The sequence below is a fragment of the Fukomys damarensis genome, unplaced genomic scaffold (assembly GCF_012274545.1).
Source record: "Fukomys damarensis isolate Sample0158 unplaced genomic scaffold, DMR_v1.0_HiC HiC_scaffold_24, whole genome shotgun sequence".
Taxonomy (NCBI): Eukaryota; Metazoa; Chordata; class Mammalia; order Rodentia; family Bathyergidae; genus Fukomys; species Fukomys damarensis.
Window position 1 is genome coordinate 44,179,943 of NW_022900936.1, and position 15,663 is coordinate 44,195,605.

At 37.4% G+C, this 15,663-nt stretch overlaps 1 protein-coding gene across 2 annotated transcripts in view; it reads left to right on the top strand.

The window, feature by feature from the left end:
* Positions 1–4,202: 4,202 nt before the first annotated feature.
* Col8a1 (collagen type VIII alpha 1 chain) overlaps positions 4,203–15,663 on the top strand; it is a 144,960-nt gene continuing 133,499 nt past the window's right edge. For both annotated transcript variants that reach the window (XM_010639642.2, XM_010639643.2), the window contains exon 1: positions 4,203–4,537. In XM_010639642.2, coding sequence (XP_010637944.1) covers positions 4,411–4,537 — 127 coding nt within the window. In that variant the 5' untranslated portion in view covers positions 4,203–4,410. The remainder of the gene's footprint in view (positions 4,538–15,663) is intronic.

Genomic DNA, 15,663 nt, shown 5'->3' on the forward strand with positions numbered 1-15,663 from the left:
GGTGCAAAGCAAATGTCTGTACACTGTATTTCAAATTGTCAGATCTATTTCAAGGGAACACACCTATCTGTGATTCTTTTGTTGGTGGTAGTGGTTTTTTTTGTTTTTGGGGGTGTTTTTTGTTTTTTGTTTTTGTTTTTGTTTTGTTTTGTTTTTTGGTACCAGGGTTCAAACTTGGGTTCTTGCACTTGCAAGGCAGGGGGTGGAACCGCTGAGCTAAATCCGGGCCCCTCAATTTACATTTTGATGCACTTAGTTAGGAGTGACAGGAAGAATGAAAACTTGAAATTTGCCAAGGTTAACACATGTGAATAATTGAAAGCTAGTGATCCAATCACATAGATGTCAATACCCAGCTTTTAAAACCAATTTACACTGTTTTCCAACTCATGAACTGTTAAACACTCCAGGTCTCAGGAATCATGCTTATTTTCAGAGGATGACCTTAAAGCCATAGCAGGTGAAGAAAAGGCTGGTTTTTCTGACATAGACACCACCCTTCACATTAATCCCATTTGTGATCTGAAAAACATGTGAGGGGACTCCTGCCTTCCTGTCACTTTCTTAGAGCCACTCAGAACACTGTATGGAAGTAGCCAGAACAACCATTGTTTTTCCTGCTTTGCTTGGGACTCCAAGTCTGAAAAACTCAAGAACTTAGTTTTCTCAAAGTACGCTAATGTCTCAAGACAAACAGGCAAGCATTAATCTGCAAAGTTAGGATAGAAATCTATATTCAAAGAAAAGTGAAATCTTGATAATACACAATTTTCATCATGTCATTCCTCTGTGCAAAAGACTTCAGTCCCTCTTTCCTGCATACAACACAGCTGACCTATGTTAAGGCCTTCCACAGGCTGTCTCATTTCTCCTTTCCTACTTTTTAGCTTCAGTGTTCTACTATAGAGACTCTTCTCTTGATCATGCTGGCTAATTTACCATCTTCTGAATACTCCTGTACTTTCCCCAGGTGTGCATATTCCCTCCCTCGTCTGTAATGAACTTACTGTTCATCACACATCTGTCCAAATGCTACTTCCCACAGCTCAGCTCAAATGCTACCTCCTCCCTGAAGTTTCTTTACTACTCAACTAACAGGATTTCATGAGATTTTTTTTCCTCCATGGAAATAAACCTTCATTTTTTTTTTCCTCTGCTATACCCCACACTGTCTATATCCATTCTTAAGAAATATCTGTTAATTGATTAACTCTATATAAGGGCAGCCCCTCAAAAAAGATTTATGCTTTCAGAGGACTTGAAAACAAAGTAATTGTTAGTAGCTATTATTGCTGCCACACAATGGAAACTTCAGAGAATCTAGTATGTTGTTACTGGATTCCTTTCTTTCTACCAAACTAGGTCATTTCAACCCTCAGTCACTTTTAGAGAGATTCTAAGAAGGTCACACTAAGAATCAACACAGAGATCACATTCCTGGATTCCCAATTTGCCGTCCGGATCTGCTACTGTGTCAGATTCAAACAAGTGTGAACTGGAGAAACGAACTAATCATTTGCACTATCCAAACAAAATGAAAAGACTGCTTTTGTTAAGTTGGCTGAATATTCATTCAGGTTTGAAATAAGGGAGTAAAGGCGGGAGAGAGGAAAAGAAAAACAGTCTAATGCTCTCAATTGCCTACTCTTCTAAGGTGATTCTTTTTTCTGTTTTTCACAACTATGAGATGGAGCTGGAATGTTTGGAGGTATTAAATCACGACTGAAAGGGTGATTTGCTGTAATTTGATGAGGATATTTACTAATATGCTTTCTCACTCAGAACCTCCTCTAACTAGGTCCTATTTCCTTTGCTCAGAATACATTTCTTTGCTAAACTGAAAAATCTAAAAGAGGTACCTGCCTATAAAATCACATTTGATTTCAAGGTTCAGTCCCCAAATAGATAATGTAGGCCTATTTCTAGGTGCTGTAACAAGAGTTACTCATTTTGTAAACCTTACCTAATGGATTTGGCTACACAGAGGAAAACTGAGTTATATAGGGTAAGAAAAGAGTAAAATCAAATAGCTCTTGGGCAAGAAAACTAATGTGAACATTTTAGCTTTCTACATATTCATTAATTCTCTTATTCACTCATTAAATAAACAATTATTGGCCATTTTATATTTGTCAGTGCTCACCAGTGTTATTTATCCATTAGTCAGGCTACACATATTTATTGAGCATTTATTTTCTTCTGACTAGTAAACCACTACTTATAACTTGTTACAGCAAAAAGCTTACTGAATATTATGTTGCCTTGTGGAAGAAACTTAAAAATTAAAATAAGCAGTGTCATAAACCATCATGAATAAATTTGAATAATTGTTTTAATGTCAAATTTGTGTTTATGATAAACATCTAAAATTTTTTATTTAGTGTATAATTAATCTTCTTTCATAACCCTGGCACATGGGATTCTACTTTGACTTTCAGGTGTATCCAAATGAAAAAGAGCTTAGTTACAAAGGAATCAATTGTGGCTTTGGGCTCTACAGGCAAACAGATGGGAATATGACTGTAAAAACTAAGTCCAGTGTAAACATAGCACATATGGTGGCAAGTATTATTATTATTCAAATGGCACTACTGACTATTTTCTTAATAGATTCTTCTAAAATCCTATTTTTATAATTGTGGACCTTTCCTAAACCAATTGTTGGTTCTTAAAGAGAGAAGAAGATTTTGCCCTTCAGGGATATTTGGCTAAATCAAAAAGCATTTTTATTTTCCCAATTGGAGGGCATGTGGTGCAGGGTGAGTAGTGTTAATACTGGCATCTGGTGAGTAGAGGCAGGGATGTTGTTCAACATTCTAAAATGCACAAGACAGGTCTCCACAACAGGAAACTATCTGGCCCCAAGTGTCAGTAAGGAGTTTGGAAAACCAGCTCTTAACTGTCTTTTTTTTTTTTTTTTTTTTTTCCTTCTCTTTGAGCCTGGTATCACCCTTTTTTTTTTTTTTTTTTTTTTTTTTTTTCCTTCTCTTAGAGCCTGGTATCACCCAAAGACATTAGGATCTAACCTGAGAACAGGGTAGGTATTCTGTGCAGCTGCCTGGTGCACTAAACGGTGAAGATTTGCCAACTACTTGTTTAACTCCCTTTGAGATTCATTTCACTTAAAAAAAAATCTGCTCAAGATCAATCATTCCTCAAAATACTATGAACACTGATCAAGTTCATGTTTATATGTATATTCAGTAAGTGATAAACCTTATTTTCCCCAGCCCACCCGTCTTCCCTGTGCCCCTCAGATTCCCCTCTTAGTATCCCCACCACTGAGTATCACGTTCTCTCTTTTTAAAATGCTTTGATTCCTTTGGAGGCAAAAAATCTTGCTTGGGATGGGAAGTGAGTCACTGCTCTGCAGTGAAAGGAGCTTGTTTTTCTTCTTTCTCTGAGTGCCTTTTTTTTTTTTTTTTTTTTTTTTTGATACCGGGGATTGAACTCCTGTCCTTGTGCTAGCGAGGTAGAAGGCAGAACCACTGAGCTAAATCCCGGCCTTTCTGAGTGCATTTCTTAATGATTTCAGCTCAATCTTTTAGCACTTGTAGACTGAATCCTCTCTTAATGTTTAAGACACACAGAGAAAGAGCTGTGGCACCAAGACGTTTTCCAGTTATTAAGAAGGAGAATTTTTTAAATACTGAAAACAACCAAAAAGCAAAAAAAAAAAATCCCTGAAATCCTGTTACATAAGCAGAGATTGGAGAAACCGGAGATTTTGACGTTCCTCTTTTTGCTAGACAGTCTCAACTGATACACCTTACTGCTGCAAGAGTCCAGAGGGGCCCTGGATGCTGCACACTACAGACAGAGCAAAGACAACTTTCCGGTCAAATCTGCATTGCCTGGGTGATGGTGGGGGGAGGGGAGTTGGCATTTACCAGCCTGTGGTAGCATAGGGGCTCCAGGCAGAGTAGGAGGCTTTGGGCTCGCAGCTGCCTGGGTCCCCTGGGACGCCCAGCTTTCTCTTCTTTGACTCATATATGAACTCTCAGCACTCCTGAACTGCTATATAGCTAATCAAAATCACAGAGAACACCTTAGTAGCAATAGTCACTTACTCTCCCCCCAAAGTCTCTCAAAACCGGGGAGGGGAGACCCCATTTCCATTTTTTCCATACCTTGCATCTCTCTGTGTGTCTCTCTGTCTCTCCCCCTCCCTTGCTCGTTGTTTTCTTTCCTCTTTTCCTCTCTTCTTTTCTTTGCTCCCACTCCATCCTATTCTCTCTACCTCCCTCCCTCTTCCCGCGTCGCCTTCGCTGCTAACACCCCCTACACACACACATCCTTGTCTCTCCGCCCTCTTGCAAGCTCCCAGCTCTGCCCTCTCCGCCCCTCCCCAGAGAAGTGTCCAGCTCCTCCCGGGGGTGCAGCCCTCAGCTCCTTCCCTGCCCACCTACTATGAGGAGCAGCTCCTCCCACCTGCCCATAAAAGCCAAGCGCATGTTACCAGCCGCGGATCAGAGCACTTCTCAGGACCTCTACGTGGGAGCCAGCGAGCCTGTCTCCTTGACCTTACGTGCCCAAGGTAAGATATTCTTGCAGGCAGCTGATCTGCTAGGCGTTTCTTCGGGGGAATAAGTCACAACTTCACTGCTTGGTTACAGTTGATTTTTACGGATGCCAGGGCAGCTGCTAGTTACTTAACTAGCAACCGATATGAAAACAAACTTCTGTTTAAACAGTAAAATAAAAAACTCCTTTTCCGCATAGACAGAAGCATAAAATATTACAAAAGCCTTTCTCTTTTTAAGTTACTGTTTCCCCTCTTGCTGACTGTTGCTGAGGTTAAAATGTATCTCTTCGGGGTATTTTAATGAAGTTTTTCATTGTAAATAGTTCACATATCAGTAGGGGCAAGGAAAACTTTGTCCCATTGAGAAAAATGTACTGTAAAAAAATCACAGTTAGCTTCCATTAAAAAGCACAGTCAAAAGGTCTACTAACAGTTTTGTGATGTTTTCCAAAACCCCAAGACAGCTTCTGTGAATCCTTTAAAAAATATCTTTCCAGGTTTAAGCACTTGGAAAAAATGATGCGAACGGGCACCCTTTGTGCAGGACAGTAATCAGGTGGCTGGTCAACAGGAAAGAACAAATCCAAATTTACAAGCCGGGGCAGGATAAGCCCTCACAAAGCTACCTTTTCACCTTGTCCTAAAATGAGAATTGTGTTGGAACTAAGTGTATAAAAGAACTTCATGAATTTCTATACACACACCTAAACATAAAGCATTTCAATATGTTTCACAGTAAGAGAAAAATACAGTACAAATTATACAATACCTCTGTGTATACCAGTCTGTTGTAAAACAAAATCAGCTAGAAGGATTTTGGAAGTTTTAATCCTCCCTCCACCCCCTCTTCCCTCTCTGATTGGCAGTTTTCACAGAGCTGTCTAGTGTTTAAACTACCCTCTTGGAAGAAAGCTGATCTGTTCTCTCTTTGAGGTAGAATGAGTGTTGTGCACCTGTGAAAGGAAAAAACATACTCCATAGCTGCTTCTGTAAAACCAGACTCTTGGTTCATGAAGTCTGCCATCAAGATCTGTGGGTTGTGTGGGATGAAACTCTGTCATGTGGGAGAAAAAAAATCTCTTCAAATGTTTCCTCTGAGAATTGCACAAGCCTGCTTAGAGCAGGCAAACTGATGCTGCCAGTCAGGAAACCAAAACACTATTTAGCCCTTAACATCCTTAAAGTAAGAGAGACAGTTCACTCTGTGCTTTTTGATTGTTGGTTTGTTTGTTGGTTAGTTATATTGTTTCACATCAAAAAAAAAAAGAAAACTCAACAAACCTGTAAAAAGAAACTATTAAAGAAACTAGAGTAATTAGAAATTTAACTGACAGTCTTTCAAACCATTTCTCCTTAACTTTTACCTATCAAAAGAAATAACAAAGACATTTTAAAGTTGGCTTGGGACAACTTGGGATGGAAAGAGCTCAATGCTATCATTCAAATGAACGAGTCATATGCAAAGCTTTCTGTCTCCTTAAATTTGTTTTATTGGAAAAAAAATTATTGCAAAGAATGTGGTTTCCTTCAAGAAAATGATATAAAATTGCTATTGGCCAAGATAATATGTGACCTGAGCCTATTAAAATACCTTTTATATTCAATCACAGTGCAGACTTCTTGCTTTATGTCTGATATAAGTAAATAATCAACCGTGACAAGAGCATAGGTATGGTACAAAGCCAAACCAAGTGTGTGGCATGTCCAATTTAATTCTTCCTTTACGGTAGTGACTGACTCCTGCCCAGCATCACAAGTGTATGCAAATACACTTCCTCATTCATGGACACCCTTGAGAGAAGTTATCTTTTCTACAGGGGAAAAAATATATATAATATTATAATGTGTATTTAATATATATTATATTCTGGAGTATTATAATGCTCCCTGTTATTCCTAAATCTGGGGATAAAAGTGTTCTCTGAGGATTTGCTTCTACTATTACTGGAAGTTATGAACTGAGGAGCTATGAACCATTTAACAAAAACTGCCTTCTGTATATGCCATGAGACTTAACCCCCTAAATAACTGGGTGAGATCAACTTAGATTCTCATGGTCTAACTCTCCACCAGGGGCCATGACCAAAGTGATTCTTCTTCCGTAGAGCAGATATCAGGCAAGATGGCATTTCCCCTTTTAAGCTTTTAGAAAAATCAATGGTGAGGTTTCATATAATTGCCCCATATACACAGGTTGCAGAGCATAGCATGAATTTTTCTTTTTTGCAGTTATATAGTTGACTCTGGATCACATTCATGGTTATATCTTTGCCAAATCATGGTAGCAGGCTTTGAATGATTTATTGACATTTTTCAAAAAAGAAGAGATGAATGGCTGCCACAGAGAGTACCCTGTTTATTATGATGGCACAAAAGCACACATTTTAGATGTTCTACTATTGTTAAAATTATAAAATGGTATTTTCTCCATGATCAAAAAGCATATGCTACTTGATTTCTACTTAAACAAAAATCAAGGATAAGAAGATAGGTATGAGTGAATAAACAACTGAGAAGGAAGCTGGGGGACATGAAAGTATCCTAGAAAAGAAAGATGAGGATCTCTGTCATAAAACAATCTCTTGTGGCTCTCTTTTATGTGGAATCTGAGGGGATAGAGAATAGCAACACTCCAAGTCTTCCCTTGGTTATCATTTCTTTTTTTAAATTTTATTTTCAAATAAAAAAGTTTGACACTAGTAAGTTAAGGTCCATCTCTACTATATCTCGTTAGTCCTTTTCTAACAGAAGAGAACAGCTTAGTCTTAAAGATCAAAATGGTTTCAGGTCTGCTCCACATTAAAAACCACAGGATTTGCAGTTACAATTTTAAGAGCTATATTATGGATATAAAACCCTCAAAACAGATTTTTACCTAGTGGGAAGGTCACATCAACATAATCAACCCTAACTCTCCTGAAGAGTATATACAATGTTGGGTGATTATTTACAAGTTAGAAGCAGCAATTTGCTTTTCCTTTTCCATAGTAACCAGCTTGGTATAGCAACTAGCAGAGCTGTTAAGGCACAGCCGTGATTCCCAGTCTGCTCCTCTGAGTAAGCTCCTGAGAAACAGGTATTCTTCATGCCCGATTTCATTCTCTTCGACCACCCCTTCATAAACATACATATATAGAACAGCAAGAAGTTTCAGGCCTGGAGACTTGAATGTGGTTGGGGGCGGTGTTCTACCTACTGAGAACAAAAAGAGAGGAAAGGAGGAAAGGAAAAGGTTAAGGGGACAAGGAATCTCTTTGGAATTTGGAGAATCTTTCTCTTTAGCATTGTGTAGAAAAGACCTCTCATTATCAGAGCACCTAGGAATTTAAAAAATAAAAAAGATCTGTTAAGGACCTGTTCACAAGTTGTTAATGAATGCTAAGAACATAATGAAAAAGAAATTCCAGTGACTTGTCAGTCATTAACAGCAGTTCATACGCTACAAATTTTAAATCATAGCTTTGCAACTTCCCTTTCTATAGGAACAAGGAGTGAGGAGTGGGTTAGGAAGTTATGCACATTTTAGCATCAGCAGAGAAGCCCACATTCAGGGACTCTAATGTAATGGCTTTTGTAACTGCTGTTTGAGGAGGAGGAGTAGGGATCTTTACAATTTTTCCTCAAGCAAATAGATTTTTAGGAAGGGGATCATACAAGATTGGAAAGTGCATTCTGGGAACCCTGTGTACTCAAATTCATGGTGCTATTAAAACTGCATCTGATCAAACTGAAGTAAATAAAACAAGAATGTTTCTGAAAACTAAAATAATAACGATTTTTGATTTCTCAACATCGAATTCAAGAGCAAAAGCAGAAGCTAATTAGGTGAAGTATTAAAACATATCTAATGATTCATCATCCCTGTTCTTTCTTTACCTGGGCTCACTTCCATTGTCCTTCCTGAAAAATAAAACCCAGCCCTTCTTCAGCGTAACTTTTTCAAGATTTGCAAATGAAGTCACAGTGCCTCTGTGCCACTGCCTTTGTTTGTTTTTTTTTTTTTTTTTTTTTTTTTTGGTAGAAGAAATCTCTTCAATTCTTATAGAACAAGTTTTTGAATGACCACTCATACTTGTGGCTTTTCTTACTCTGCAAGATCTCTTCATACTTCTCTTCATAGTATATAAATTCTCATGTCATCAAATAAAAAAACTTTCACATTTTTTCTAAGCCTTAAAACATATGCCTAAAAGGTCATTTGCAATTGCTTTTTGCCTCTGGTAAATCCTCTGAGATGAGGTTTCTAAGCACATTTATTTTTGCAATACCTATTCTAACTTCTTGAAGATTAAAAAGAATTTAGAGGATTCAAAATATAAATGCTGGAAGGTACTTTGAAGCTAATTTTAACCACAGTTCATTTTACAGGTTAAAAACTCAGACAGGTACACATCTTTTCCAAGGTGACCCAGAAGGGCATCATACAACCAAAGCCAGAGGCAGATAGCCAAAATCTCTAGTCAGTGCTTAATCTTCAATAAGCATTATGTGTCTCCTCACACAGTGTGACTATAAGGCATCTCTAACTGTGCTGAGCAGTCTATATGAACTTAACACAGAGGGTTCTCAGAGACTATGGAGGTTTAGATTACATGAAGGAAACAATAATGCAAAAGCTTAGGAAGAATAAAGTCACTGAACACTACTATGACAGGGACTTCATGTGTTTTTTCCCATTCCAGAACCTGGTAACTGGTAAATCTGTGTTAAGAGGAGGAATGAGTTCAAATTAAAAACCTATGTATAAAATATCCATCTGAACTCCCTCCATGAAGCTCCTATCAGAAGTCTTTAGGAGTGCACATGGACTCAAATCTCAAATATATCATGTTTAAGATTCCCTCTTGCTTTAGGAAATGTGGGAGAGTTTAAATGGCTAAGACCATTTTACTACCCACATAGTCTTATTAGACATTGCTACCTTTTCCTGACTTCTAGAAATTATAGTTTTCTTAACAGCACAATTAAGATTTACTTCTAATATTTTCATGAGAGAACATATATATTAATATGTGATGATTCACAATATAATCTTCCTTTTTTCCCTCTAAACAGACACTATGTTGCCAATTTAATCACCTTGTACCTTCCCAAGTCTAAGAAAAGAAAGGGCAAACTACATAGTGGAAAATCATAGAAAACATTAAGGAAAACATTAAATATACTGACTGGAGGATGTAGGCCTGAGGTGTTGTGACAAAGGATAGGGGTCATCAAGGAGCCAAGAGTATAGAAATAGGATGGTGAAGCAAGCCTTGAGAAAGTCCATGTCTCTGAGTCAGAAGAGCGAGAGAGACTCCACAGAAATTTGAGGAGCTGGAAAAGGGATATTTTATGATTGTCTGAAGTCAGACCTGTGTGGGAGATGTGTCAGCATCCTTTAAGAACAGCACCATTTGAGAGCTAGATCACACTGGTGAAAGATTTATATGCATTATATCTATTTAAACTCTTCTGTTTATTCTTGACTGGATTTCAACTGAGAAAAGAGCCTCGTTTGACCTCATTTTAGACTTGGCTCTGACCCACGATAATAACTTTATGGATGTCAGGACATCAAAATGTTCTCTGCTGGGATAACAACACAATTATTGTAAACACATCAAGTTACTCCAATCTATAGTGATGAATGTAGAAAAAAAATTCTTCCACCATTTCTGGAAACATTTTACCCTGAATGAGTGGACAGATGTTAACCCAGATGCCTCTTCACTTTCCTCTAAAGCATGCCTGACAACTGTTTGCATATCTTTGAAATAGTTATTATTTTTCTGAATTAGATTTATTGTATGTTAAATTTTACATAGTCTATGATTAAGTTTAAGCATCCCTGTGAAAATATTCTTCTAAGTCCTGAAAAGTGCCTCTCTTGAACTTTCCATTGATATGTTTACATCACAGGACATTTAAGCATTGAATCATTTGATGTGCTGGAACTAAAGACTATCACTTCCTGCACTACTTTTCCAACTCTAACAATAGGCCTGGGTGTAGGTGTCAGTTGTTGGCTTCTCTAGACATTATGTATCCAGCCTGTTGGGGAGTGTCGTCTATCCCTCCTCTTAGGAGATAAAACATCTATTTTTCTGGAAGCTTGGCCCAATAGCCTCCACAGTTGAGACTTCATGTACTAGGGCAACTAAAGTCAGTTTATACAGAACTTTTGTCCCTTGGTAGCAGAGGCATAAAGCCACAGCTGCCTTCCATTCAAAAAGACTTTTGAGAACTTTTTAAAGAGCATGTGAATGGGCAGATGGGACACATTTTGCCACCCTTCATCCCATTTAATATAGGCCTCCAACTATCATGCCGTAACAGTTTAATAAATTTGGTTCATAAATTCAAAAGAGTGATTGTATTATGATATTTCTTTAAAAATTTATATGTAGTAAATGCCACTCAGTCCAAGAGTCATGGTGCTCATCAATGCATTCAACCTAAACAAGCCACCTCTTGTTAAAAGGCAGACACAAGATAAGGCCAAGAAGTACATGAAGGAAGACACTAGGTGGAGCTAAGAATTTGTAATTAGGTAGCCAAGACTGCTGAGATTGGAAGAATGAGGGAGAAAAGAGATCTGCGGCAAAATATGCTCTTGGATCCACAATTCCTACTTTTAAAATGACATGTCTAATCTTCCTTCTAGCTCCCGGGTTATTCCAATCTTCAGATGCGCAAATGAATGGGGAGGGTGGTTGTTCACCAGTAGAGGGAGCCAGGGGGCTGTGTCTCAATAAAAATGGGACCTGTTGCCAGTTGAGGAGACTTTCAGATTTGAATTTTTCAGATAAAATGCACAATAAGGATCTACTGTAACCTGTGGCTACAGCGCATCTCACATTGTTAGTTTTCTTTTTTAAGAAAATCCTAATTTAAGCCTCTAAGAATAAATCATCCACATTTCTGCAATGCCAGAAATGTCTGGGCACGTAGAAGTTTATTTGAGAGAAAACCAAAGCAATCTTAGAAAATATTTTTTCCAAAGCCACCACCAGCCAAGACCAAATCTAAATGCTCAATTCAGTAACAAACAGACTCTGGCAGCTGAGGGTCAATAGGAGACAAGCACAGAAAAGGCAGAAGATCTGCCATGTCTAGACCCTCTCTGTCGGCAGGACAGGAGAAAGGGAGCTGGGATAATGGAGACTATAGAAATGGGCCAAACAAGTTCCTCCAACCAAGATGGCCCAGAACCTGCTCCTCTAGATCTGGGTCACTCCAGGGAACAGCCAGAGCTTTGTCTAGACCAAAGTGAATACCTTCTGTAGAATATTTCCATTGCACAGCTGTGTGGGGATGACTTGCTAAGACTTGAGGCACTTGCATAATTCAGAATCCTTTGGGGGATAGAGATCAATTAGGATCATAAAAAAAAAAATCCTTGGCACATCAGAGAAAAATTGCTTGCTTAGTAAAACTTTTGACATTTGCAACACTCATCTCTCTAAGGCTATATCTGATATCAACACCGATGAAGCTATGGAGTTGGAATGCATGTGGCTCAGAAATTCACCTTTCCAGAAAATCTTTAGCATTTTAATTTCAAAAACACCTTGATTCTGTTGGTCCTGGGGCAAGTTAATAATTATGTCTGTGGTTATTTATCTTAAAAGAGAATACCAATTTTCAAATAACCACTTTATATCATTTAGAGGTATGTGTGGCCTTGCTGGGTATTTTACAGAATGATGACATTTAAACATGTAGTGTCAGTTATTTATTTGGTATGGTAAATGGATTATACACACAACACCTGGGAATGGCTTACAGTATTTATGCAGAACCAGTCAAGTGGGATAAAGTTTGAAGTAGGCACATAATCTTCCAAGATGTAGCAAGAGCATTCTTGTTTCTTAAAATGCAGGGGAATATCCCACGTCTTAAAAGGCCACACAAGGTCAAGAATATGTGAAAAGGGAAAAAAAACAAAAATTAAATTATGGTTAAAGAATTTTAGCAGGAGTATGTTTACCAATCCCTATTTAAAAATTTTTTTATTCATTAAGTTTATTGGTACCTTTTAGGTATAGAGTATGATGACATTCATGATTGGGAATTTGTACCTTTACATGATATATCTTGGTTCTTATTTTTTTCCCCATTCCCCTTGGCATCCCTTCAATCTCTCTACCTCACCTTATTTACAAAGACTTTGTTTCCATTTTTTCCTTTTCTTGGATTAATTCCATTCCCTTCTTTCCTTTCCCCAACCCTGCAAGTTCCCTTTCCCCTTCCCCATTGGACCTTTATTCCTATTTCACATTATCTATTATACATTTTGATCCCTATTTACACTTGCACACTTGTGTAAGTACCAAATAGTTTCTCTGGTGTGAGAAACCAATCCCTATTTTGATAACAACCAAAAAAGAATTTTTCATGCTCATGCAAGATTTTGTGACGTAGAAATTCTATTTCAATTAGACAAATATGGCTTTTTAATGACTGCTATTATATTGTATAAAATCTGTGCATTCCCTTTTTTCAATACTTGGTAAAGTTCATTTAAAAACACTATTAATCTGGAATTTTCATGCGTTTATATTAATATTTGATGGAATTGCTCGTATATGGAACATCTTGAGAATAATTTAGGAATCACATCCTATTTTGTTACTTCAGGATTTCTAAGGCTATGATACATACAGTGTTGCTGCTTATTATGTAATATACACTGAGTGTCAGTATAGGCTAGGTGCTTGGACATATCATAAAATTAGAAAAAATCCAGTGATGGCTTGTCCTTTATAATAGCAAAAATAGAATCTCAGAATCCCTCCTCTCTCTCTCTCTCTCTCTTTCTCTCTCTCTCTTCTCTTTCTCATCATCAGCATCCATTTCTAACTTTTCCCCAAAAAAACTTTAGAACATTAGACAGACTGAAATTATCTCTCCTTTCCATTTTCTCATTTTCTGAGTATCCTGTTATAAATAGAAAAGTAGCCAACAATGAGCAATCAGTTCAATAAACAAGAAGCTTAGATAATTCTGTGAACTATCTCATCAATTTCTTAGCTGACAATTCTGCTTTGCCTTTACTATCATTAATTAACCAGGATCATTAGCCAGATATCTTAACCATTGCCTTCTTACTATCAAGGGAGCTTATTTGCATAACAGAAAAATACTGATATTCTGGTATAACTTTACTACATCTGAAATTATTAGCTTATCTATGACACTCAGACCTGCCAATTCATAAATTCACTACATCTTTTAGAGCCTTCCTTTGGGGATTCTTTTCCCATTCAAAAAATTTGCATAGTAGAAGCCAGTATTCCAAAAGTGGCAGAATTGAGCAACCTTTCCTTAAGAAATAAGTGGTTTATAATCAGTGAAGAGAGAATAGAGAAACTCAAACTCATTGTTAATAGTTATAAAAACAGTTGCTATTAACTATTTCCAACTTAACCACAACAAAAACGGAGCCTCCCTAGGTCAAACAGCTAGGAAGTGTTAGACCCATTATTTCTATACACATCACACTTCTCTGTGAACTCCTTATGATGTCTTCTCTTATCATAAAAGGGGAAAAAATTCAAGTCCCTATGACAATGCTTCTGCTCATAAAATGAGAGAATTTCGGTGGCTCTGCTCCTAGACACACCTGACTGGCTCCATGTCCTGTTTAATACAATGATTTTATTTTCTTTTTCTTTTCATTTTTTCCACCTAAAAGCATGGCATCATTGCACAGGCAAAAATACAAAGGTTTTATCAGAAAAGGAAAAAAAAGCTGTCATTTCTCTGGGGTAATTTGAAGGGCTGTTTTCTCCATGAACTCATCCAAGTAATCACAAGTTGCTTGCCATGAACCTGGTAAGGAGCGTGACAATACAGTATGTTATCCTTAATGCAGTAGACATTCCCATGGCTATATGAGAAAGAGGCTAACAAATTTGAATTTGGCTCCCTGGATCATTCTCTTTGGATCTAGTTTTACTATAATCCATAGCCAGATGATGATAGACATGACAATTTAAATAATTCTCCCAAGATATGTGAGTCACCTAGAGAAATGTTTATGTTGTCTACATCTGCTGCTTAGCCTGCAGTTACTGTATACAATAAGTATAGCTGGAGTCCTTCCTTTACACTGTGCCAAAGAAGAAAGAGAAAACAAAAGCTCTTTTGCTGTGGTCACATTCTGCCATACCTTTCTTTTTGTTAATTGCTTTTGTACTTGATCTTCCCTTTCTGAATGTATATTCCCCTATGTAATCTGATGGATTAATTTGTACTCTTTCCAAAATTCAGGTTATCTCTTCTCTTCCATGAAGACATGCCTTCAGCCAACCTTCCTAGGCTGCCCTGTGTACCACCTCCTCTATGCTTCCTAGTACTCTGTCCACAGCTTTGTCTTGATTATTTTCACTTGGTAATGTCATTGTCTTGATTTAAGTATATATCCCTATTATGTATTTACTCCTTATAGAAGGATTCATGTTTTGTTTATCTGTACACCTTCAATCTTGGTACATTATAAAAGCATAATAAATGCAAAGGAAAGAAAGAAAGAAAGAAAGAAAGAAAGAAAGAAAGAAAGAAAGAAAGAAAGAAAGAAAGAAAGAAAGAAAGAAAGAAAGAGAGAGAGAGAGAGAGAGAGAAAGAAAGAAAGAAAGAAAGAAAGAAAGAAAGAAAGAAAGAGGAAGGAAGAGAGGAAGGAAGAAAGAAAAGGAAGGAAGGAGGAAATGATGTGAGATGGGTGATGAAAGATAATGTTCTAAATATGCTTTTCTCTGTCTTCATAGATTGTTCTAAGATGGCACAATTTATTCTAAGCCTATTCATAAAACCTTGATATAATCAGTATTTCTTGACTTGATGAAAACTACTTCTTATTTGGCAAACTTCTGTAAGCAAAATGCACACCCTAGAAAAAGAATTTTAAATAAAATTGATAATGCTCTGATTCTCTAGGGCTTCATGAAATGATCAAAAGTGGATCCTTAGTTTTCCTATGGTTTTCTGAGAAGAACAAGAACTGAGCCTCTATTCTTCCTCTACTTCTCCATCCCATAACATAAATGTACACATTCAAATTCTCTCTCTCTCTTTCTCTCTCTCTCTTTCTCTCTCTCTCTCTCTCTCTCTCTCTCTCTCTCTCTCACACACACACACACACACACACACACACA